This window comes from Oncorhynchus nerka, linkage group LG14 (genome assembly GCF_034236695.1).
Source record: "Oncorhynchus nerka isolate Pitt River linkage group LG14, Oner_Uvic_2.0, whole genome shotgun sequence".
NCBI classification, from domain to species: domain Eukaryota; kingdom Metazoa; phylum Chordata; class Actinopteri; order Salmoniformes; family Salmonidae; genus Oncorhynchus; species Oncorhynchus nerka.
The window spans coordinates 66,670,550-66,695,171 of NC_088409.1; the positions used below are offsets into that span (position 1 = coordinate 66,670,550).

General features: G+C 41.9%; 2 protein-coding genes and 1 pseudogene across 2 annotated transcripts; all 3 read right to left on the minus strand.

The window, feature by feature from the left end:
- Nucleotides 1–2,756: 2,756 nt before the first annotated feature.
- On the minus strand, nucleotides 2,757–4,763 carry LOC115118320 (olfactory receptor 2A25-like). Its single transcript, XM_029646907.2, has one exon. It carries the CDS (start codon nucleotides 4,419–4,421, stop codon nucleotides 3,501–3,503), a length of 921 nt encoding a protein of 306 aa, XP_029502767.1. The 5' UTR covers nucleotides 4,422–4,763; the 3' UTR covers nucleotides 2,757–3,500.
- An 8,283-nt stretch (nucleotides 4,764–13,046) lies between these two features.
- On the minus strand, nucleotides 13,047–14,507 carry LOC135575003 (olfactory receptor 52K1-like; annotated as a pseudogene).
- Nucleotides 14,508–14,543: 36 nt separating this feature from the next.
- On the minus strand, nucleotides 14,544–15,510 carry LOC115118322 (olfactory receptor 11A1-like). Its single transcript, XM_029646909.2, has one exon. It carries the CDS (start codon nucleotides 15,508–15,510, stop codon nucleotides 14,578–14,580), a length of 933 nt encoding a protein of 310 aa, XP_029502769.2. The 3' UTR covers nucleotides 14,544–14,577.
- Between the last annotated feature and the right edge of the window lie 9,112 nt (nucleotides 15,511–24,622).

Sequence of the window (24,622 nt, forward strand, 5' to 3'; positions counted from 1 at the left end):
TAGTTAAAACTCAAAAGTTCATTAAAATACACATGCAGGGTATCGAATTAAAGCTACACTCGTTGTGAATCCAGGCAACAAGTCAGATTTTTAAAATGCTTTTCGGCGAAAGCATGAGAAGCTATTATCTGATAGCATGCAACACCCCAAAAGACCCACAGGGGACGTAAACAAAATAATTAGCATTTCGGCGTTACACAAACCGCACAATAAAATAGAAAACATTCATTACCTTTCACCATCTTCTTTGTTGGCACTCCTAGGTGTCCCATAAACACTATTTGGGTCTTTATTTCGATTAAATCGGTCCATATAAAGCCTAGATATCGTTATATGTAGACTGTGTGATAAACGAAAAAAACATCGTTTCAAAACGTAACGTCATTTTTTAAAATTAAAAAAGTCGACGATAAACTTTCACAAAACACTTCGAAATACGTTTGTAATGCAACTTTAGGTATTAGTAAACGTTAATAAGCGATAAAATTCATCAGGAGGCGATGTAAAGATCATTAGCTGTCCGTCTGGAAAAATGTCCAGCTAGAAACTCAACGAAAATATCCGGTCCTAGACCGAAGGAGATACGGTGTCCTGTATGTGTTTGACCAAGAAAAAACTCGAAGGGAAATGACAAGACTCTAGACACCGTGTGGAAGCTGTAGGTACTGCAACCTCAGTCAATTAATTGTGGTTCACGTTTATCAATGGGTTCAAGTAGCGCATGGATATATTTTCCCATTTTCAGTGATCAGTTTTTCCTGTGCTTTTCAATGTAAATGCCGTTCTGGTAAAGCCACAGCAGTGATTTAACCAGTTTTTTAAACGTCTGAGTGTTTTCTATCCACACAGACTAAGCAAATGCATATACTATATTCCTGGCATGAGTAGCAGGGCGCTGAAATGTTGCGCGATTTTTAACAGAATGTTCAAAAAAGTAGAGGGTCGACTTAATAAGAGGTTAAATCATAAGAACCGCTATTTTTGCAAGCATAAGGACCTCATTCAACAAATATAAATCGTTTTTCTATGCTGATGATTCAGCTCCACTCGTGTCCCATAAGGACAAAACCTCAGTGAAAGAAATCAGAGTTATCCAATATCAGTAAATGGCTTTCAGATAACCAACGTTATCCCTAACCCTAACCCCAGATAACCAACGTTATCCCTAACCCTAACCCCAGATAACCAACGTTATTCTACAATGTAGAAAATAGTGAAAATAAAGAAAAACCCTTGAATGAGTAGGTGTGTCCAAACTTTTGACTGGTAGTGTATGTAATGTGTATATCTATATAATGTTTTTGATCCATGCAATAAGGTGACCATAATGGTAATATGGCTGATTCAAACTTATTATTAGTATTTGCTCCTGAACTTACAAGAGGTATAAATACTTTTTTGTTTTCTGTTTTTATTAATTTCAGAAAATGTATCGTTTTTTTTCACTTTGAAAATGTGGATTAGGTTGTGTAGATAAGTGTGCGAAAATCTCGATTGAAATTTAAGGCAGCAAAATGTGAAAACTGTTTAAGGGTGCTCTCTCCCTATCCCAGTCTGCTCTCCCCACATGCTTCAAGATGGCCACCATTGTCCCTGTTCCTAAAAATGTAAAGGTAACTGAACTAAATGACTATCGGCCCGTATCACTCACTCCTGTCATCATGAAGTGCTTTGAGAGACTAGTCAAGGATCATATCACCTCCACCTTACCTGTCACCCTAGACCCACTCCAATTTGCTTACGGCCCGTGCATTCTGCCCTATCCAATCTGGACAAGAGGAATATCTACATATGTAAGAATGCTGTTCATTGACTATAGCTCAGCATTCAACACCATAGTAACCTCCAAGCTAATCATTAAGCTTGAAGCCCTGGGTCTGAACCCTGCCCTGTGCAATTGGGTCCTCGACTTCCCGACGGGCCGCCCCCCCAGGTGGTGAAGATAGGAAACAACACTTCCACTTCGCTGATCCTCAACACTGGGGCCCCACAAGGGCTCAGTCCCCTCCTGTACTCCCTGTTCACCCATGACTGCCTGGAGATGCACGCCTCCAACTCAATCAAGATTGTAGACGACACAACAGTAGTAGGCTTGATTACCAACAACGATGAGTTAGCCTACAGCGAGGAGGCGAGGCCTCTGGGAGTGTGGTGTCAAGAAAATAACCTCTCACTCAACATCAACAAAACAAAGGAGATGGTCGTGGACTTCAGGAAACAGCAGAGGGAGCACCCCCCGATCTACATTGACGGGACACCAGTGGAGAAGGTGGAATATTTTAAGTTCCTCTGCGTACACATCACCGACAAACTGAAATAGTCCACCCACACAGACAGTTTGGCGAAGAATGCGCAACCTCAAGAGGCTGAAGAAATTTGGCCTGTCACCTAAAACCCTCACAAATCTTTATAGATGCACAATTAAGAGCATCCTGTCGGCCTGCATCCCTGCCTGGTTTGGCAACTGCACTGCCCACAACCGCAGGGCTCTCCAGAGGGTGGTGCGGTCTACACAATGTATAACCAGGGGCAAACTACCTGCCCTCCAGGACACCTACAGCACCCAATGTCACATGAATGCCAAAAAGATCATCAAGGACAACAACCACCCAAGCCACTGCCTGTTCACCCAGCTATCATCCAGAAGGCAAAGTCGGTACAGGTGCTTCAAAGCTGGGACCGAGAGACTGAAAAACAGATTCTATCTCAAGGACATCAGACAGTTGAATAGCCGTCACTAGCACAGAGAGGCTGCAGCCTACATACACAGACTTGAAATCATTGGCCACTTTAATAAACGGAACACTAGTCACTTTAATAATGTCACTTTAATAATGTTTACATATCTTGCATTACTCATCTCAGATGTGTATACTGTATTCTGTACTATCTACTGTATCTTAGTCTATGCCGCTCTGACATTGCTTGTCCATATATTTATATATTCTTAATTCCAGTACTTTACTTACATTTGTGTGCATTAGGCATTTGTTGTGAAATTGTTAGATGTTACTTGTTAGATATTGCTGCACTGCCGGAACTAGAAGCACAAGCATTTCACTACACCCGCAGTAACATCTGATAAACACGTGTATGTGACAAATCAAATGTGAGTTGATAAACATTCACCATTGGCACTATATGTTGAGTTTTTGATGAGCAAGTAGCAACTCATTTTATTCTATTCACTCAGTCTATTTATTAACAAACCCAAACATCTGCCAGCAGAAAATACATTTTCGCCCTAATATTGAAAAATGTAGAAAACCAGAAACGTTTTAAAACAGAGGCTTGGGGGTCACCTTATTGAATTGGTTAATTATAAAATATCAGATACCTAAAATGACAACACTCTAGGTAAAAATCAATTATAAAAGATACGATTTCTTAAATCATTTTGCCAAATATACAATGTATTTGTACAGTCTAAAGAAGCAAAAAGAAGCAGCAACACACAATGAATTATTACCAAAATAATAACAATCAGATTATGTTTTAGGTCAAAGCCTCATTAGCTTTTTACAAGTCTGCCTGATATTAGCCATCCTAATGCCATACATAATAGGATTGAAAAGTGGTGGACATATTAGAAAATAAACTAATAAAATAGTGCGAATTATAGGTGGAAGATGTGCAGTATCATATCTGCCTTGCAGAATCACAAATAAACAGCCAGAGGAGAAGTTCAGCAAAGAGGCTATATGTGGCATACAGGTGTTAAATGCTTTCTGTTTCGTCTCTTTAGAAGACTTTAAACAAATGTGTAGAATTTTTACATATGAGTATATGGTAGGACATATAGTACAAGAAATAGAAAGCACAGTGCCAACAAGACCCCATATGTTATTCAGCGTAGTATTTGAACAGGCAAGCTTGACTATCGAGTAGTTGTCACAATACACTCTGTCTAGAACATTACCACAAAATTGCAGTCGCAAACTCAGGGAGATAACGATGGCATTGAGGAAAAAAGAATACAACCAGGACAGCAGAATTAAGCCCAAAACTATTTTAGGTGTCATAATATTGTTATACTGTAGAGGATAACAAATACAAATGTACCTGTCATATGACATAACTGCTAAATTACAAAATTCTGTTATAGCATATGTGTACAACACATAAATCTGGAGATAACAATAAAGAAGGGAAATATCATGTGTGTCAGACAGCAAGTAAAACATGAGAGCAGGAAACAAACCAGTGCTCCCATACAACTGATTAACAAACAAAGCACATAGAAACAGATACATGGATTCATGAAGGCTTCTTTCAATGCAGATAACTCCAATAAGTAAAGTATTGGCAAGAATGATGACAAAATATATTACAGTCACTACAGTAAAGTAGAAATACTTCATTTGTCCAATATCACCGTATGCAGCAAGCCTGAAGACCTCGTAGTGAGTAGAGTTGTCCATGGTCCTGGTAGATGGTAAAGGTGTGCTGTCAAATTTAGATGAAGAGTAGATAATCCTCTATAGTACTGTAGCTTAAATATAAATTGAAACAATGAAATCACAAGGACCAGACAACCTAAATGGAACATTCACTGACCTGTTCTTCTTACTGTGATAGATTTTCCCACATCTATACTCACCAATATAGATGCTTTTTCATTCTCCTGATAACATAATTCATAGCCTAAATCAAACAATATTATACTTTGTATCTTGCACTCGTATTACTTATTACATTAAAATGCTAAATAAATTGATTACATCTAAAGTATGCCAAGTCCTAAATTTATACCGACCATTTCTAATCCATGTTGAACTGCTTAAACTCAGCTCCTCACTTGATTATTATACTTGTGGGGGGAAAAAAGTGTGTCATGGTGTGATATGCAAATAAGCACCAATACCTGGGGAAAATTTGATCGTTTCAGAGTCAAGGAAACCATATTGAGAAAAACAGATACAATTTTGAAACACTGGCCTTCCAAGGGGTTCAAATCCTTTCTTAAATTCTATAGAAATACAACAATTCATAGAGAATAGTATATTAAACAGGGCATGTCTAGCTGGTATAGAGTCAATTTGCGGGGGGACCGATTAATTGAGGTAATTGAGGTCAAATGTACATGTAGGGAGAGTTACATTGACTATGCATAGGTAATAAACAGAGTAGCAGCAGCGTAAAAGAGGGGTCTGGGTAGTCCTTTGATAAGCTGTTCAGGAGTATTATGGCTTGGGGTAGAAGCAGTGAAGAAGCCTTTTGGACCTGGACTTGGCGCTCCAGTACCACTTGCCGTGCGGTAGCAGAGAGAACAGTCTATGACTAGGGTGGCTGGAGTCTTTGACAATTTTTAGGGCCTTCCTCTGACACCGCCTGGTATAGAGGTCCTCGATGGCAGGAAGCTTGGCCCAAGTGATGTACTGGGCCATACCCACTACCCTTTGTAGTGCCTTGCGGTCGGAGGCCAAGCAGTTGCCATACCAGGCAGTGATGTAACCAGTCAGGAGGCTCTCGATGGTGCAGTTGTAGATCCTTTTGAGGATCTGAGGACACATGCCAAATCTTTTCAGTCTCCTGAGGGGGAATAGGTTTTGTCGTGCCCTCTTCACGGGTGTCTTGGTGTGCTAGGACCATGTTACTTGTTGGTGATGTGGACATCAAGCTACTTGAAGCTCTCAACCTTCTCCACTACAGCCCTGTCGATGAGAATGGGGGCATGTTCGGTCCTCTTTTTCTTGTAGTCCACAATCATCATCTCCTTAGTCTTGATCACGTTGAGGGAGAGGTTGTTGTCCTGGCACCACACGGCCAGGTCTCTGACCTCCTCCCTCAAGGCTTCTACATCGTTGTCGGTGATCAGGCCTACTACCGGTATCGGCAGACTTGATGACGGTGTTGGAGTCGTTCCTGACCGTGCAGTCATGAGTGAACAGGGAGTACAGGAAGTGACTGAGCAAGCACCCCTGAGGGTTCCCCGTGTTGAGGATCAGAGTGCCGGATGTGTTGTACCTACCCTTAACACCTGGGGGCGGTCCGTCAGGAAGATCCAGTTTTAGAGGGAAGTGTTTAGTCCCATAGTCCTTAGCTTAGTGATGAGCTTTGAGGGCACTATGGTGTTGAACGTTGAGCTGTAGTCAATGAACAACATCCTTACATAGGTGTTCCTTTTGTCCAGATGGGAAAGGGCAGTGTGGAATACAATAGAGATTATATCATCTGTGTATATGTTAGGGTTGTATAAAAATGGGAGTGGGTCTAGGGTTTCTGGGATAATGGTGTTGTTGTGAGGCATGACCAGCCTTTCAAAGCATTTCGTGGCTACAGACATGAGTCCTACAGGTCGGTAGTCATTTAGGCAGGTTAGCTTAGTGTTCTTTTGCACAGGGACTATGGTGGTATGCTTGGGACATGTTGGTATTACAAAATCAGACGGGGAGGTTGAAAATGTCAGTGCATACACTTGCCAGTTGGTCAGCGCATGCTCAGAGTACATGTCCTGGTAATTCATCTGGTCCTACTGCCCTGTTAATGTGGACCTGTTTAAAGGTCTTACTCACATCGGCTGTGGAGAACATGATCACACAGTCGTCCAGAACAGCGGATGCTCTCATGCATGTTTCAGTGCTACTTGCCTCAAAGCGAGCATAGAAGTAATTGAGCTGGTCTGGTAGGCTCGTGTCACAGCGCTCCAGGACAAGTTGTCTACAGAAATAAAGGAACTTAAAATCAAGAAATTCAACCAAGACAAAAAAGACAAGGCCGATGGTAAAGTCTACTTCTGGAGAAACCCTGACAAAAGGGGTCCTGCTCCCCCTCTCCATGACAGACGCAGGAGGGATGCCGCTTACTTCGATCCACCCTTGTCTGATCAACGCTCTACAACCAGCGTCTCATCGGCTTCCAGTGGTGTTTTTTTATTCAACGAGAGACTGGACGGGCGGAAAGGCGGAGGTGGCCGCAGGCACGCGCATCGACGAGATGCCGCACCCGACGGGGTAAGAAGAAACGTCTATCAGAGGCAGAGGAGCCCGTTCACACGGTCCCAGAACTCACGGGTCTTTAATTTATCAAGCAAGATATTGAGCCCTGCCCATGTCTCTTTGCTTAATAAAGGGTTATATTTTGTGCCTACAACCCAGTGCAACGATTTTGATGTTAAGGTAGACATGTTTAAGTTTTTTAGAAATATCCGTTTAAGTGAATACTTTAGCTCCCTTAATTCTGACACTTCTATTGACCCAGTAGGTTGCTCTCCTGCACATACTCCGACTCCTTTTAGAAGCAAGCGTTATTTTATACCTCCAGCCAATCGCAATCACTTTATCGAGACATATTGCAGACTTGTGGAAAATTATGTTGGACATCTCCTTAAGAATAAACAGGGGTCCAAATCTTTCCATCATTTACCTAAGGATGAAAAACAAGCTTTGCTTGATTTACAATCCGATACGTCAGTCCTTATTCGTCCTGCTGATAAGGGTGGGTCGGTTGTACTCATGGATAGGACAGTTTATGTACATGAGTGTCATAGACAGCTGCTTGACAACACCTTATACAAGAAACTCAGAAGTGACCCCACTTCCCGATTTCAGAATACTATCTTTACTGTCCTAGATGGGTATTTAAGTTCTGGTCAGATAACCAAAAAATAACATGATTTTTTGGCTATTCAGCACCCTAAAATTGCCACTTTCTATACTTTGCCGAAATTACACAAGAATGTTACACAACCTCCAGGGTGCCCTATTGTAGCGGGCATTGATGCAGTAACGGCCCCTCTATCTACCTCTATCTACTTTTGATTGACTTTTTTATATTAGACCATCTCAGAACAGCAGAACAGCTCAGAACAGCTCCCTCCTTTGTAAAGGACACCAGCAGTGATCTGATCTCTATCATTGAATCTCTATCTTGATCCTCTCCTGAGAATACCTTGTTAGTTACTTTTGATGTTGAGTCGTTATACACAAATATTCCACACGAGGGCGGTATTGAAGCTATGGAACATTTTCTTCTGCAACGTGACCCTAATGAACAGTGGCTGAAATAGTACTCACGCATAACTATTTCATGTTTCTGAATGATTTCTTTATTCAGACGAAAGGTACTGCTATGGGATCCCCCATGGATCCTAACTATGCTAATTTGTATGTGGATTACATGGAGAAACAGTCTATTTTCAATCCTCTCAAAAATGTTTTCTTGCCTCACATTATTTGGAAACGGTATATTGATGATATTTTTGTTCTATGGAGGGGTGATGCAAAACAGCTGCAGGCATTCCACGCTTTTCTTAACTCCTGTTCTGATCATTTGAGATTTACTATGCAATCTGACACATGTCAAATCAGTTCTCTTGATCTTCTGATCTTGTGTGAAGATAATGTTCTATACACTAATCTTTACAGGAAGCCTACTGATCGTGACAATTTGTTGAGGGCTTATAGTTGTCACCCACTTCCCTTGAAAAATAGTTTGCCCTACAGCCAATTCTGTCGAATCAAAAGAATTTGCAAAAAACAATCAGATTTCGACAGAAATATGGCTGAGACGCAAAGAAAGTTCAAGGAGAGGGGCTACAAGAATGATCAGATTAATATTGCCATTGAGAAAATTCAAAACAAAACCAGACATGACCTTTTTCAAGGTCAGTCTCACAAAAAGACGCATTCTTGTGTTCTAACTACCCGCTATTCAAAGTGCTCTGAACAAATTAAGGGAATTGTTCACAAACATTGGCACATCCTAAAATCCGATGATAGTCTCGGTAATGTGTTTTCGGACCTTCCCTTGGTCGTATTCTCGCGGGGCAGAAATTTTAGAGACCAATTGGTACACTCTGATTTACCACCCCAAGATATTCCGAAACAACGTCTATTTGCGCCCCTACTGAATGGAAATGACAAATGTAATGGCTGTGCTCAATGCAATGGCACTTATAAATGTAGATCCTTCAAACACCCACAAACAGGGAAATCGATCCCAATCAAAGGTGTTATTACGTGCTCCACTAAGGCAGTTATTTATCTTATAACTTGTCCTTGTGGTAAAAATGATGTAGGTAAAACAAAGCGCGATTTAAAAGTACGTATCTCAGAGCATCGTAGCACCATTAGGTGTAAAAACTTTACTTATCCAGTTGCGGCCCACTTCTTGGAGGCAGGCCACTCGATTTTGTCTCTGCGTTATATTGGCATCGAACATGTCACCCTCCCTAGGAGAGGGGTGACCTTGATAATTTATTGTTAAAACCCTTCGGTCTCAACGTAGACTTTGATCTGAAGCCATTCTTGTGATTATTGTGACTTTGCCATTGTAATTGTTTGTAAGCTTGTGTAGTCAAATTAATCTATGATCGTATTCTATCCATTTGTTGTTTGTATGCTGTGTTTTGTATGACATTTTAATATTTGATAATTAACGAATGATATTAGGCCACTCTTGGCCATGATTACAGACTCCTGTGTCTTTTGACACTACATAAACGAGTCATCCTGCAGTGTTTGTGATTATACTCTTTTTGGGTATATATACATTTTTGCATCTGAGCTCCTAGAGTGTGCGGCTCTCTTTTATTTTCAAGGCTCGTGTCACTGAGTAGCTCTCGGCTGTGCTTCCCTTTGTAGTCTGTAATAGTTTGCAAGCCCTGTCACATTCGACGAACGTCAGAGTCAGCATAGTACGATTCGATCTTGTATTGACGCTTTGCCTGTTTGATGGTTCGTCGGAGGGCATAGCGGGATTTCTTATAAGCTTCTGGGTTAGAGTCCCGCTCCTTGAAAGCTGCCGCTCTACCCTTTAGCTCAGTGCGGATGTTGCCTGTAATCCATGGCTTCTGGTTGGGGTATGTACGTACAGTCACTGTGGGGACAACGTCATCGATGCGTTTATTGACGAAGCCAGTGACTGATGTGGTGTACTCCTCAATGCCATCGGAAGAACCCCAGAACATATAGTCTCTGCTAGCAAAATTGTCCTGTAGCTTAGCATCCGTTTCATCTGACCATTTTTTTTATTGACCGAGTCTGGTGCTTCCTGCTTTAATTTTTGATTGTAAGCAGGAATCGGGGGGATATAATTATGGTCAGATTTGCCAAATGGAGGGTGAGGGAGAGCTTTATACATGTCTCTGTGTGTGGAGTAAAGGTGGTCTAGAGTTTTCTTCCCTGTGTTTGCACACTTAACATGCTGGTAGAGATTTGGTAAAAACAGATTTAAGTTTCCCTGCATTAACCTGCTGAGTGTAGGGGGCAGTATTTTGATGTTTGGATAAAAAAACGTGAAAACCTGAGGAAAATCCAGTGCTGTTTTTCCTGAAAGCTCTCTGTTCCATTGCCTGCTTTCGCTCCATTTAAAGAGATATCAACCAACCAGATTAATTTTCCTATGGGTTCCACATGTTGTGAACAGTCTTTAGACATAGTTTCAGGCTTTTATTTTGAAAAATGAGCGAGAAAGATCACATCGTGTCATTGGATGGCTGGGTGCCAGCAGCGTTTTGAATGCGCAACAGCTTGGAGCAGACATTTTCTCTCTCTCTCCTATTGAAGAAGCTACAGTCCGGGTGAAATATTATCGATTATATATTGTAAAAACAACCTAAGGATTGATTATAAAAAGCATTTCACATGTTTCTACGAACTTTACAGATACTATTTGGAAGTCTGACGTGACCGCTCGAGCGTGTGGATTTCTGAACAAAAACAGCCGAAGATCATCAAAGGTAAGTGATTAATTTTATTGCTTTTCTGCGTGACCAATCTACTTGGCTGCTAGCTGTTTGTAATGTTTTGTCTGCTGAGAGAGATGTCCTTACATAAACACTTGGTATGCTTTCGCCGAAAAGCTTTTTTGAAATCTGACACGCCAGGTGGATTAACAAGCTAAACTGTGTAACTGTGTTTTGCTATATTGCACTTGTGATTTTATGAAAATTAAATATTTTTAGTTTTTGGCGCTCTGCAATTCAGCGGATGTTGACTAAATGATACCGCTAACGGGATGGGTGCATCAGAAGTTAGTCCCCAGCCACTAGAAGTGGCAGCATCGGTCTGTGGTGGTATGTAGACAGCTACGAAAAATAGAAATGAAAACTCTCTAGGTAGATAGTGTGGTCTACAGCTTATCATGAGATATTCTACCTCAGGCAAACAAAACCTTGATACCTCCTTAGATGTTGTGCACCAGCTGTTGTTTACAAATATACATAGACCGCCACCCCTTGTCTTACTAGAGGCTGCTGTTCTATCCTGCCGATACAGTGTAAAACCCACCAACTGTATGTTCTTCATGTCGTCGTTCAGCCACGACTCGGTGAAACATAAGATATTACAGCTTTTAATGTCTTGTTGGTAGTTTAATCTTGCTCATAGGGCACCGATTATATTTTTCAATGATTGCACGTTGTCCAATAGGATGAATGGTAGTAGGGGTTTATTCGCTCGCCTACAAATTCTCAGAAGGCAACCCGACCTCCGCCCCCTTTTTCTCCGAAAGCAAATGACGGGGATTTGGGTCTGTTCCCGGGAAAGCAGTATATCCTTCACGTGGGACTCGTTAAAGGAAAACGTTTCTTCCAACTCGTGGTGAGTAATCACTGTTCTGATGTCCAGATGTTATTTTTGGTCATTAGAGCCAATAGCAGGAACGGTATGTACAAAATAAGTTTTAAAAAAAGTTCAAAACAACGCAAGAAAAAACAAACAAAATATCACAGTTGGTTAAGAGCATTTAAAATGTCAGCCATCCTCTCCCCTGCCATTCTTCTCCGGCATCTCTTCTTCTTATTGGTGTCCTTTAGTTGTGGTTTCTTTGCAGCAACTCAACAATGAAGTCCTGATTCTCGCAGTCTCCTCTGAACAGTTGATGTTGAAATGTGTCTGTTACTTGAACTCTGTGAAGCAGTTATTTGGGCTGCAATTTCTGAGGCTGGTAACTCTAATGAACTTATCTTCTGCAGTAGCGGTAACTCTTGGTCTTCCTTTCTAGTGGCGGTCCAAATGAGAGCCAGTTTCATTATAGCGCTTGATGGTTTTTTCCACAGCACTTGAATAAACTTTCAAAGTTCTTGACATTTTTCAGGATTGACTTGGTCTTTAATCAAATAGGGTAATCTTCTGTATACCACCCCTAACTTGTCAAAACTGATTGGCTCAAATGCATTAAGAAGGAAAGACATTTCACAAATTAACTTTTAACAAGGCACACCTGTTAATTGAGATGCATTCCAGGTGACTACCTCATGAATCTGGTTGAGAGAATGCCACGTGTGTGCAAAGCTGTTTTCAAAGAAAAGGGTGGCTACTTAGAAGAATCTCAAATATAAAATATATTCTGATTTGTTTAACACTTTTTTTGGATAACACATGATTCTATATGTATTATTTCATAGTTTTGATGTATTCACAATTATTATACAATGTAGAAAATAGTACAAATAAAGAAAAACCCTGGAATGAGTAGGTGTGTCCAAACTTTTGACTGGAACTGTATTTTTAAGAATTAAGCTTTATCAGACCGGCCCAGTAATTAGGGCAAATGCCAGATGGGTCATTCCTTTAGCTCAGTGGCCAGTCTAAAAAGTTGCAAGCGTAGAGATAGATGGAGGACTCGCGTGGCCAAAAGTCACTAGAGTAGTAACTGGGTGGGACTTCATATGGTTTAAGGAAGGATCACATAATTCCATAAAGGGCACAATGAGGGATCAGCTAATGAATTATACTTGTGAGCAAACATTCCATAACTGCTGGTGTCAGTAAATCGCCAACATTGGCTTCATACCTGTTCAAACAACACTCTCTAGGTGGCAGTATGCACCCTTCCAGTATGTTTGAAAACTCATAGAAGTAGTAGAAGAAAATGGACTACTTCAAAATGGAGATGGCCTCAATGGAACTTCCAGTGATCTTACAGACTCCATATAGAGACCCACAGTGGAGGTGTCATAATACCCATAAAACCAAGCCATCAAACAGAGAAATGGTTCCAATTGTTTCAAAAAATCCCCTATGGAACCATTTCCCTATTTGACTGCCAGGTTTCATGGGTATTATGTGGTACTCTATTGGGACAGACTGAAGTGTCTTTAGATTAAGTGTAGCTGAGTGGGGGATTGGGCTGATCTTCCTCATTGTGCATGAAGCTCTTTCAAAAATGCATTGAAATTATTTTAATTGGCAAGAAAAAATGCAACTGTTTGATCAAGAAAATGGATTCATCCTTAATATTTTACAGGATATTATTTGTGTTTTTCACTTGTAATTCACATTTCTTCAGAATATCTGCTAGATCCGTCATGTCTAGAAGAATACTTTCTTGCCCATTTGTGGAAACAGAACTTATTGTATCCTTTTATCCTTTTACTCTGTCCCCAACCCCCCTGAAACACACGTACATGTCCACTGACATGCTAAAAGAACATTGTTCTTCTAGCAGCATCACTCATTTGACTTTACAACAGTAAAATACATTTAAAAGAAATTCAGAAGAATTCACAGAAATAGAATGCAACACAAAGGAGAAACAAGAGATTAGGTTGATGATCAAAACAAATGTATAAGCATTCAGTTCTGGCAGATGATCCTGTCAGACCTGGGATTCAAACCATCAACCCTGCCCTGCTGCTGTAATATCTAAAGTCATAATTGGTACCAGTTTAGGTTCAGATTTTCGATGAGGAAAATCAAGAGTTCGGAAAGATTTTTCTTCTTATAATTTTTGTAATACATGTCCTGATCTTCTTGGTCCTAATACCATATATGATAGGGTTTACCAGTGGTGGGAAAAGAATGAACTGTACTGATATTAATACATTAACCTCTGTGCCTGTTGTAAACAACAGAAAAAAGGATGGCTTGCAGAGAAGATGATGAATATGTTCTAGTGGGGAGAACACACATTCAAAGTATTCGTTCGTGACTCCTTTGAGGCTTTCAAGCAAACAATATCTTTACATATGAGAGCACAACTAACACCAAAGGTAAAACCACTAGACTTGATATGATACATATACCATACAGGTTGATCAGCGCACTTTCAACACGAGAGAGTTTAACAACTGCTTATTCATCGCAAAAAAATCTGCTGTTCCTGCACAAAGGGAGCCTTGAAGTGATACACATTTGAAAAGATTTATGGGAATAAAGTATACCAAGGCTAACAACATATTCACTTTAGAAGGAGTCATAATGCTATGATATTGAAATGGCCTAAAAATTTAGACATACCTGTCATAAGCCATTACTGCTAGAATAACGTACGCAAACGTTACATATATATTGCAGAAATGTTTATGTACGGTGGGCCAAGAGACCAGAGCTAAGAGACCAGGGCCAAGAGACCAGAAGAGGCATAACGGGTTGGGGTGTAGGGTCATCCCAAGGATCCCACTTAGCATCTATTTGAGCACAGCTTGAAGGTAGGGAGGGCCACTCCCCTTGATGCTCTATAGTTATGCAGTTAACTAGCTAATATGACACAACATTCTGTTACAATACATTATAAACTTTACAATAGTATTTGGGCTACAGAGAAATTATTCTAAAATGACACATATCTATACCGTCAATAATAGCAATTATAAGTAATAAAACACATAATTAAAAGTTTATTACAACCAGGTTATGTTTTAAGGTAACTGCCTAGTAACTTTTTACAAGCCTGCCTGATATTAACCATCCTAATGCCATACATAATAGGATTGAAAAGTGGTGGACATATTGGAAAATAAACTAATAAAATAGTGCGAAGTATAGGTGGAAGATCTGCAGTTTCATATCTGCCTTGTAGAATCAAAAATAAACAGCCAAATAAGAAGTTCAGCAAAGAGGCTATATGTGGCATACAGGTGTTAAATGCTTTCTGTTTCGTCTCTTTTGAAGACTTTAAACATATCTGTAGAATTCTTACATATGAGTATATGGTAGGAAATATAGTACAAGAAAAAGAAAGCACAGTGCCAACAAAACCCCATATGTTATTCAGCATAGTATTTGAACAGGCAAGCTTGACGACTGAGTAGTTATCACAATACACTCTGTCTAGAATGTTACCACAAAATTGCAGTCGCAAACTCAGGGAGATAACGATGGCATTGAGGAAAAAAGAATACACTTGGGGCAGTAGAATTAAGCCACAAATGGTTTTAGGTGTCATAATATTGTTATACTGTAGAGGATAACAAATAGAGATGTACCTGTCATAGGACATAACTGCTAAATTACTAAATTCTGTTATAGCATATGTGTACAACACATAAATCTGGAGATAACAATAAAGAAGGGAAATATCATGTGTGTCAGACAGCAAGTAAAACATGAGAGCAGGAAACAAACCAGTGCTCCCATACAACTGATTAACAAACAAAGCACATAGAAACATATACATGGGTTCATGAAGGCTTCTTTCAATGCAGATAACTCCAATAAGTAAAGTATTGGCAAGAATGATGACAAAATATAAAACAGTTACTACAGCAAAGTAGAAATACTTCAATTGTCCGATATCACCGTATGCAGCAAGCCTGAAGACCTTAAAGTGAGTAGAGTTTTCCATGGTCCTGGGAGTTGGTGTGCTGTCAATGTTTGAAGAAGAGGAGCAAATCCTCTATAGTACTGTAACTTCAATATTAGTTAAAACAATGAAATCACAAAGACCAGACGACCTAAATTGATAACATTGACCTGTTCATGTTATCGTGATAAATTTTCCCATTGCTGTACTCACCAATGTAGATGGCTTTTCATTCTCCAGATAACATAATTCATAGCCTAAATCAAACAATATTATACTTTCTATCTTGCACTCATTATTCATTGCATTAAAATGCTAAATATATTGATAAAATTAATGTACTGTTTAGACAGCTCATTTCTAATCCATGATGAACTCCTGAAACTCAGCTCCTCACTTGATTCTTATATTTGTGAGATGAAAAAAAAGTGCCTGACATGGTGTGATATGCAAATAGTCCCCAATACCTGGGGAAAATTTGATATTCTCTGTCAAGGAAACCATATAGAGAAAAACAGATACCATTTTGTAACACATGCCCTCCATGGGGCCGGTAGCCTAGTGGTTAAGAGTTTAGGGCCAGTAACAGAAAGGTTACTGGTTTTAATCCCTAAACCAGTTAGGTGAAAATCTGTTGATGTGCCCTTCAGCAAGGCACTTAATCCTAATTGCTCACTCTGGATAGGAGCGTCTGCTAAATGACTTAAATTGTCTAGAAATACAGTAATTCATAAAGAATAGTATATTAAACAGGGCATGTCTAGCCGATGTGAAATGACTAGCTAGTGTGCGTTTCACACTCGCGTTCAATCGGAGACGTTACCCTCTCTGAGACCAAGAAGTAGTTGTTTCCCTTGCTCTGCAAGGGCAGTGGCTTTTGTTAAAACAATGTAGCCTGGTACTCTACACTGTAGAAGTATGTGACATAATTTTCACATTTTAGTCATTTAGCAGACACTCTTATCCAGAGTAATCAGGATTAAGTGCTCAAGGGAACATCGACAGAATTCTCACCTAGTTGGCTCAGGGATTCAAACCAGCAACCTTTTGGTTACTGGCCCGATGCTCTTGACCGCTAGGCTACCTACCACCCCATCACCAATGGACTGGGCAGGCTACACTCTCTAACATTTTAGCAGCAGTTTGTTTGCTATGTATTGTGCACCATGTACAATAAATAAATAGTTCCGTGAAACCAATCCAAGTCTCTGACAAAGGGACGGTTTCCTGGACCCAGAGTCTACTCCTGAACTAAACCACACTGTCAATGGAGATTCTCCATTGAAAATATGTTTTATTCTAGCACCAGTCTTAATCTGGGTCCTGTATTCCAGCCCTTAGACTTGATCCCAACTGCTGTTAGGAGCCAGGTCCTGGGGGCATGGAGCAGTTTGGCATTTCTGGAACTTAGGGTGCGTGGAGGTTCATAGGGGAGAGTAGGTCTGACAGGTAGGCTGGTTCAATGCCATTTAGAGCCTCGTAAACAAGGAGAATTTTAAACAAATTTCTTTGAGGGACAGGTAGCCAATGGAGATCAGCAAGTGAATAAAAGGTATGACAATATTTCACAAATTAGCAAATGTTTTACATGTATGATTTTCACCATCCTCACCCCCATTCATTATTACACTAAACTAAGTACACAAAACAAAAATATAAACGCAACATGTAGTGTAGTGTTGGTCCCATGTTTCATTAGCTGAAATATGATCGCATTTGACATGATCACTTCGAACTGAAATTTCATTATTTCATACCTGGGATATGAACTCACAACTTCTGGATTTCAAGGTATATAGATTTTATTTTTTTTTTGCTGCACCTCAATATGTAGTATTTCTGAAGTCCCATACATGTTCATTTCATTACTTATAATACATCTCTGCACTTAGCAAAATAGTGCCATCTACACTGTTATTTTAGTTATCAGTGTAATGGGTGCGTGTAGGTGGCAGGGAAGTCAGGCGCAGGAGAATGAAATTGGTTGTTTTAATAAAAGTTAACAAAACACCCCAAAAATATATATATAAAAATAATCAAAGTGGGTACAAAACCCGTCGCACCAACACATAACTTGCACAAACATACAATCAAACAATCACCGACAAGGACATGAGGGGAAACAGAGGGTTAAATACACAACATGGGATTGGAACCAGGTGTGATGGAAGACAAGACAAAACCAATGGAAAATGGATCAGTGATGGCTAGAAGATCGGTGACGTCAACCACCGAACATCGCTCGAACAAGGAGAGGGGCCGACTTCGGCGGAAGTCGTGACAGTACTCCCAGCTGCGCGTCGACACCGACCTCGGGGACGACCCAGAGGACAAGGCGCAGGGCGATCCGGATGGAGACGGTGGAACTCTCGCAGCATAGAGGGATCCAACACGTCCTCCACCGGAACCCAGCATCAGGTTTCGGGTCGAGAGCCAGACCCGGTCCCCCGGGGCGAACGCCGGGGCCTCACTGCGGTGGCGGTCTGCGCCAACTTTCTGGCACAGCACGGTGCAGCACGGCATGCTGATGGTGGACAACGGAGGCATCCCATGTCTCCTCCGCGCGCCGGAACCAGTCAACCACCGCAGGAGCCTCGGTCTGACTCTGATGCCAAGGAGACAGAACCGGCTAATACGCCAATACACACTGGAAGGGAGAGAGGTTAGTTGAGGAGTGGCGGAGAGAGTTCTGGGCCATCTCTGCCCAGGGCACGAATGCTGCCCACTCTCCCGGCCGGTCCTGGCAATAAGACCTCAGAAACCTACCCACATCCTGGTTAACTCTCTCCACCTGCCCGTTATTCTCGGGGTGAAAACCTGAGGTAAGGCTGACCGAGACCCCCAGACGTTCCATGAACGCCCTCCAGACCCTCGACATGAACTGGGGACCCCGATCAGACATTATATCCTCAGGCACCCCGTAGTGGCTGAAGAGATGAGTAAACAGGGCCTCCGCAATCTGTAGGGCCATAGGGAGACCAGGCAAAGGGAGGAGACGTCAGGACTTAGAAAAACGATCCACAACGACCAGGATCGTGGTGTTACCTGTGAAGGTAGAAAATTGGTTATGAAATCCACCGACAGGTGCGGCCACGGCCGTTGTGGAACGGGTAAGGGTTGTAGCTTACCTCTGGGCAGGTGCCTAGGAGCCTTACACTGGGCGCACACCGAGCAGGAGGAAACATAAACCCTCACATCCTTAGCCAAAGTGGGCCACCAGTTCTTCCCACTAAGACAGCGTACTGTCAAGCCGGTCCCAGGATGAGCAGAGGAGGGTGACTTCCAGCTGGAGACTGAGGGGGAGCAGGCTCTGCACGTGACGCCCGCTCAATGTCCGGGTCCAGCTCCCACACTACCGGCGCCACCAAGCAAAAGGCGGGGAGTATGGGAGTGGGATCCATGGGCCGCTCCTTTGTGTCATACAGCCGGGACAATGCCTCTGCCTTAACATTCTGGGAGCCTGGTCTATAAGAAAGGGTCAACACAAAACGGGTGAAAAACATGGCCCACCTTGCCTGGTGAGGGTTCAGTCTCCTCGCCGCCTGGATATACTCCAGATTGCGGTGGTCAGTTCAGATGAGAAAAGGGTGTCTAGTCCCCTCAAGCCAATGTCTCCACATCTTCAAGGCCTTGACGACAGTCAACAACTCCCGGTTCCCCACGTCATAGTTTCGCTCCACCGGGCTGAGCTTCTTTGAGAAGAAGGCACAACGGTGGAGCTTCGGTGGCGTACCCGAGCGCAGAGAGAGCACAGCTCCTATCCCAGCCTCGGACGCGTCCACCTCCACTATGAACGCCAAAGAGGGATCCGGATGGGCCAGCACTGGAGCCGAGGTTAACAAAGCCCTCAGGTGACTAAAATCCCTGTCCGCCTTAGCTGTCCACTGCAAGTGCACCGGGCCCCCCTTCAGCACTGAAGTAATGGGAGCTGCTACCTGACCAAAACCCTGAATAAACCTCCGGTAGTAGTTGGCAAATCCTAAGAATCGCTGCACCTCCTTTACCGTGGTGGGAGTCGACCAATTATGCACGGCTGCAATGCGGTCACTCTCCATCTCCAACCCTGACGTGGAAATGTGATACCCATCTCCACCCCTGATGTGGAAGCGGTCACCTGCCGCTCTACCCTCGGGTGGGTGGTCGAAGACTGCCCGGAAACGGTGGTGAAATCCTCAAACTGGTCCAACACCGCATCTCCCTCTCTCCATATGGCGTTGGCCCACTCCAGGCCTTTCCCGGTGAGGTATGAGACGAGGCCGGACACCCTCTCACGGTCCGATGGAGCTGGGTGGACTGTGGCCAGATAGAAGTTTAATTGAAGGAGGAACCCCTGGCAGTTGGCATCACTCCCGTCGTACTCCTGTGGCAAGGAGAGACGGATGCCACTGGGTTCAGGCGGGAAAGGTGCGCTCAGTGGAGACCCCGGTTGTGCTGGTGGAGGTGCTAGAAGAACTCCCTGTCTCTCCCAGCGGTCCATTGTCTGGACAACACGGTCCATGGCGGCACCAAGATGGTAAAGTATTACTGCATGCTCCTGGACGCGCTCCTCCACCTCTATGTCCGGGGTACCTTCTCCGGCTGACTCCATAGAAGGTTTGTTGATTCTGTAATGGGTGCGTGTTGGTGGCAGGGAAGTCAGGCGCAGGAGAACGAACTTGGTATAAACGGAGTTGTTTAATAAAGGTTAACAAAACTATTAAAAATATATATACAGTTGGCAAAAAAGTATTTAGTCAGCCACCAATTGTGCAAGTTCTCCCACTTAAAAAGAGGCCTGTAATTTTCATCATAGGTACACTTCAACTATGACAGACAAAATTAGAGAAAAAAAATCCAGAAAATCACATTGTAGGATTTTAAATGAATTTATTTGCAAATTATGGTGGAAATTAATTATTTGGTCAATAACAAAAGTTTATCTCAATACTTTGTTATATACCCTTTGTTGACAATGACAGAGGTCAAACATTTTCTGTAAGTCTTCACAAGGTTTTCACACACTGTTGCTGGTATTTTGGCCCATTCCTCCATGCAGATTACCTCTAGAGCAGTGATGTTTTGGGGCTGTTGTTGGGCAACACGGACTTTCAACCCATTCATTCTTTCCTTTACACGGATCAGTCGTCCTGGTCCCTTTGCAGAAAAACAGCCCCAAAGCATGATGTTTCCACCCCCATGCTTCACAGTAGGTATGGTGTTATTTGGATGCAACTCAGCATTCTTTGTCCTCCAAACACGACGAGTTGAGTTTTTACCAAAAAGTTATATTTTGGTTTCATCTGACCATATGACATTCTCCCAATCTTCTTCTAGATCATCCAAATGCTCTCTAGCAAACTTCAGACGGGCCTGGACATGTACTGGCTTAAGTAGGGGGACACGTCTGGCACTGCAGGATTTGAGTCCCTGGCGGCGTAGTGTGTTACTGATGGTAGGCTTTGTTACTTTGGTCCCAGCTCTCTGCAGGTCATTCATTAGGTCCCCCCGTGTGGTTCTGGGATTTTTGCTCAACGTTCTTGTGATCATTTTGACCCCACGGGGTGAGATCTTGCGTGGAGCCCCAGATCGAGGGAGATTATCAGTGGTCTTGTATGTCTTCCATTTCCTAATAATTGCTCCCACAGTTGATTTCTTCAAACCAAGCTGCTTACCTATTGCAGATTCAGTCTTCCCAGCCTGGTGCAGGTCTACAATTTTGTTTCTGGTGTCCTTTGACAGCTCTTTGGTTTTGGCCATAGTGGAGTTTGGAGTGTGACTGTTTGAGGTTGTGGACAGGTGTCTTTTATACTGATAACAACTTCAAACAGGTGCCATTAATACAGGTAACGAGTGGAGGACAGAGGAGCCTCTTTAAGAAGAAGTTACAGGTCTGTGAGAGCCAGAAATCTTGCTTGTTTGTAGGTGACCAAATACTTATTTTCCACCATAATTTGCAAATAAATTCAAAGAAAATCCTACAATGTGATTTTCTGGATTTTGTTTTCTCATTTTGTCTGTCATAGTTGAAGTGTACCTATGATGAAAATTACAGGCCTCTCTGATATTCTTAAGTGGGAGAACATGCACAATTGGTGGCTGACTAAATACTGTATATAAAAATAAAGTGGGTACAAAACCTGTCGCGCACTAACACATAACTTGCACAAACATACAAGGACATGAGGGGAAACAGAGGGTTAAATACACAACATATAATTGATGGGATTGGAACAAGGTGTAATGGAAGACAAAACCAATGGAAAATGAAAAATGGATCAGTGACGTCGACCGCCGAACACTGCTCGAACAAGGAGAGGGGCCGACTTCGGAGGAAGTTAATCAGTTAATCTGACTATTCTCTCATCATTGAGTTCATTTACTTATTTCAGCTATTTGAGTTGGGGTTTTCAGTATAGTTGTCTGTTTTAAGTACTCCTGAATCACTATGATAAGTATAATAGTTTTTCTTGAGTGTATTTTTAACAGACCTGACATTTACTTTGAAGTGCAAAATGTAGGAATACAAGTGAAATCAGTCATTGACATAGACAAGGTGGCATAGCATGAAGATCGGAATGTTGTGAGTTCAAATCCCAGGTGAGGACATGTTTGAATAATACTTACTGTATAAATGAACATGCACAATGTAATCATGTATGTCAAATATGTGAGTTGAAAACAGTGTATGGTAAAAGCACTGTGTATGGGGGGGAAGTTCCTAACATTGTCAAAAGACAAATGGCTGTGACTGGACCAGTGGTTTGACTTGATGGGCTTGGCAACAGTAACAAGTGATGTATAATGAAACTAGGATATACATGCCCTGGGTAAACATGGATAACGTTTCTTTGCTACCATCACGTGACGTCCCCGGGAAAAAATGGGAACGAGACAAAACATCCTGAGGAACCATGACACAATGGCCTAAAAACTTAGTTTTGAACTGTGACTATCGGACCAAGGCCTTCAGAGGGAACAAAAATATTTCAATAGCCTACTTTGAATCAAACTTAAAAATCTAGAAATTAACAGACAACATAACATCACTTAAGGGCTGAAATCTGAAGGGGATGGCCAGCAGAGATAGGTGGGATGGGATGAGAGAAACCGAGAGTTGGAATCTGGAACTGGAGATGAGTGAGAGTGAAGTTGCTGAGTGAGTGGTAAAATGACGGTAAAAATATAAAACTAAATAAAGACACTAAAAAGGAAGGTTGTTGGTTGGGAGCGAAGGGTGCTGAACCGGTGCCTGTGAGGTTGCTGGTTCAGTTCCCCAAGGGATTTGTCGATGTGCCCCTGAGCTGGGCGCTTGACCGTGGTCGCTCTGGAAGGGAACATCTGCTAGATGACTCAAATGTAATGCAAATGTTGAGCAGCTTCTCTGCAGGTGGATTGTATATTTTAAAAGTCAATAAAAATACAGAAAATGAAAACACCTGCTGCTGCAGCAGCCGTCGCCAGTGTTACACTAGCAACTAGCGTGGTGAGATTACAGTTTGCTCTTGCCACTGATTCTTTGCTCTTGCATTCTCAGTAGTGATGTGCCTAGACATGTCCCTTGCTCCTTTTTAAATGGTTCCACTCATTACAGGTCAAAAAGATGTTGGTTCATTCCACAATCCTGCTCTAATACAGTTGAATGGCAGGGAAAGGGGATACCAAGTCAGTTGCACAACTTTCCACCTTACCGGCTTGAATCAGCGACCTTTCGGTTACCAGCCCAATGCTCTTAACCTCTAAGCTACCTGCCACCCAGCTTCTGAAGACCTAGGCAATGGCTGGCTGAGCTAGCTCGATTTTTCTTTATACACAGATACCAACAAAGAAAAATCCTGATTGGATATTTTCACTTCACTATTAACCCTGTTCTTTCCAAACTGAACTAAACAAACTGAAGAGATGCAATCAAAAAGATCATTCAAATTATCCAAAAAAATGAAATCGAAATTTAAACAAAATCTAAGTAATCGGGGAAGCCCCGGGGATAAAGCGGGAACTAAAACCTCCAGGTGACGATGACACAACGTCCTGACCACTTCACGCAACCATTTGTTGATGTTCAGGGAACGTCCTAATGACACATTTTGCCAGCAGGATATCATTTTTCAGCCCAATTCTGAAAACTGTAGAAAACCAGAACTTTCCTAGAAGAGAGCCTTGAGGAACACCATACTTAATTGGTGAATTATAAAGATCAGATACCTAATATGACATAAAACATTCTCAGTGACAATATATGACAAACTTTATGATTTTTAAAATTATCTTTGGGCCACATATTTGTATAGTCAATTATAGCAACTTAAGAAAAACATAATTCAATATTACAAAAATAAACAATCATGTTATGTTTTGGGGTTAAGGCCTCGCACCTGCCTGATATTAACCATCCTAATGCCATACATAAAAGGATTGAAAAGTGGTGGACATACCAGAAAATAAACAAATAAAATAGTGTGAAGTATAGCTGGAAGATCTGCAGTTTCATATCTGCTTTGTAGAATCACAAATAACCAGCCAAATAAGAAGTTCAGCATAGAGGCTATACTGTATGTGGTGTACAGGTGTTAAATGCTTTCTGTTTCGTCTCTTTAAAAGACAACATATTTAGAGGAAATAGCTAAAGGCACAGGCAAGTAGTTGTCACAATACACTCTGTCTATAACATTACCACAAAATTGCAGTCGCAATCTCAGGGAGATAATGATGGCGTTGATGAAAAAATACACCAAGGACAGGCCATTTCAATGGACGGTTTCCTGGACCCAGATTAAGTATAGTCCTGGACTAAAATACACTTTCATGGAGAATCTGTCCATTATTCTTGTTCCCAACCACTGGCAGGTATCTTGGTATTGTTGAGGGACTACCTTGTTAGCTTCAGTCTGAATGAGGGAGGCAACACAACAGTCTGAGGAGATGTAATCGTTGGTAGCCTGGCCCCAGATCTATTTGTGTTATCATTCCAACTCCTTGTCATGTATGGAATGACAAGGGGTGGAATGTTAGCACAAACATACCGGTACCCAGGCTATATACGTATTAGGGCACTATAGTTTTTCCTGACCATATGATCTAACCAGGGAAAACAGGGAATAACGCAGGACCCTGAGTACTAGCTATAGTCTAAAACCTAGGCCCAGAGCCTTTCCTGCTTAGGTAACAATTAGGACCG

Bases quoted from the DNA above. Each gene is read 5' to 3' on its own strand.
- LOC115118322 (XM_029646909.2), bottom strand. From the start codon at position 15,510: ATGGAAAACTCTACTCACTTTAAGGTCTTCAGGCTTGCTGCATACGGT.
- LOC115118320 (XM_029646907.2), bottom strand. From the start codon at position 4,421: ATGGACAACTCTACTCACTACGAGGTCTTCAGGCTTGCTGCATACGGT.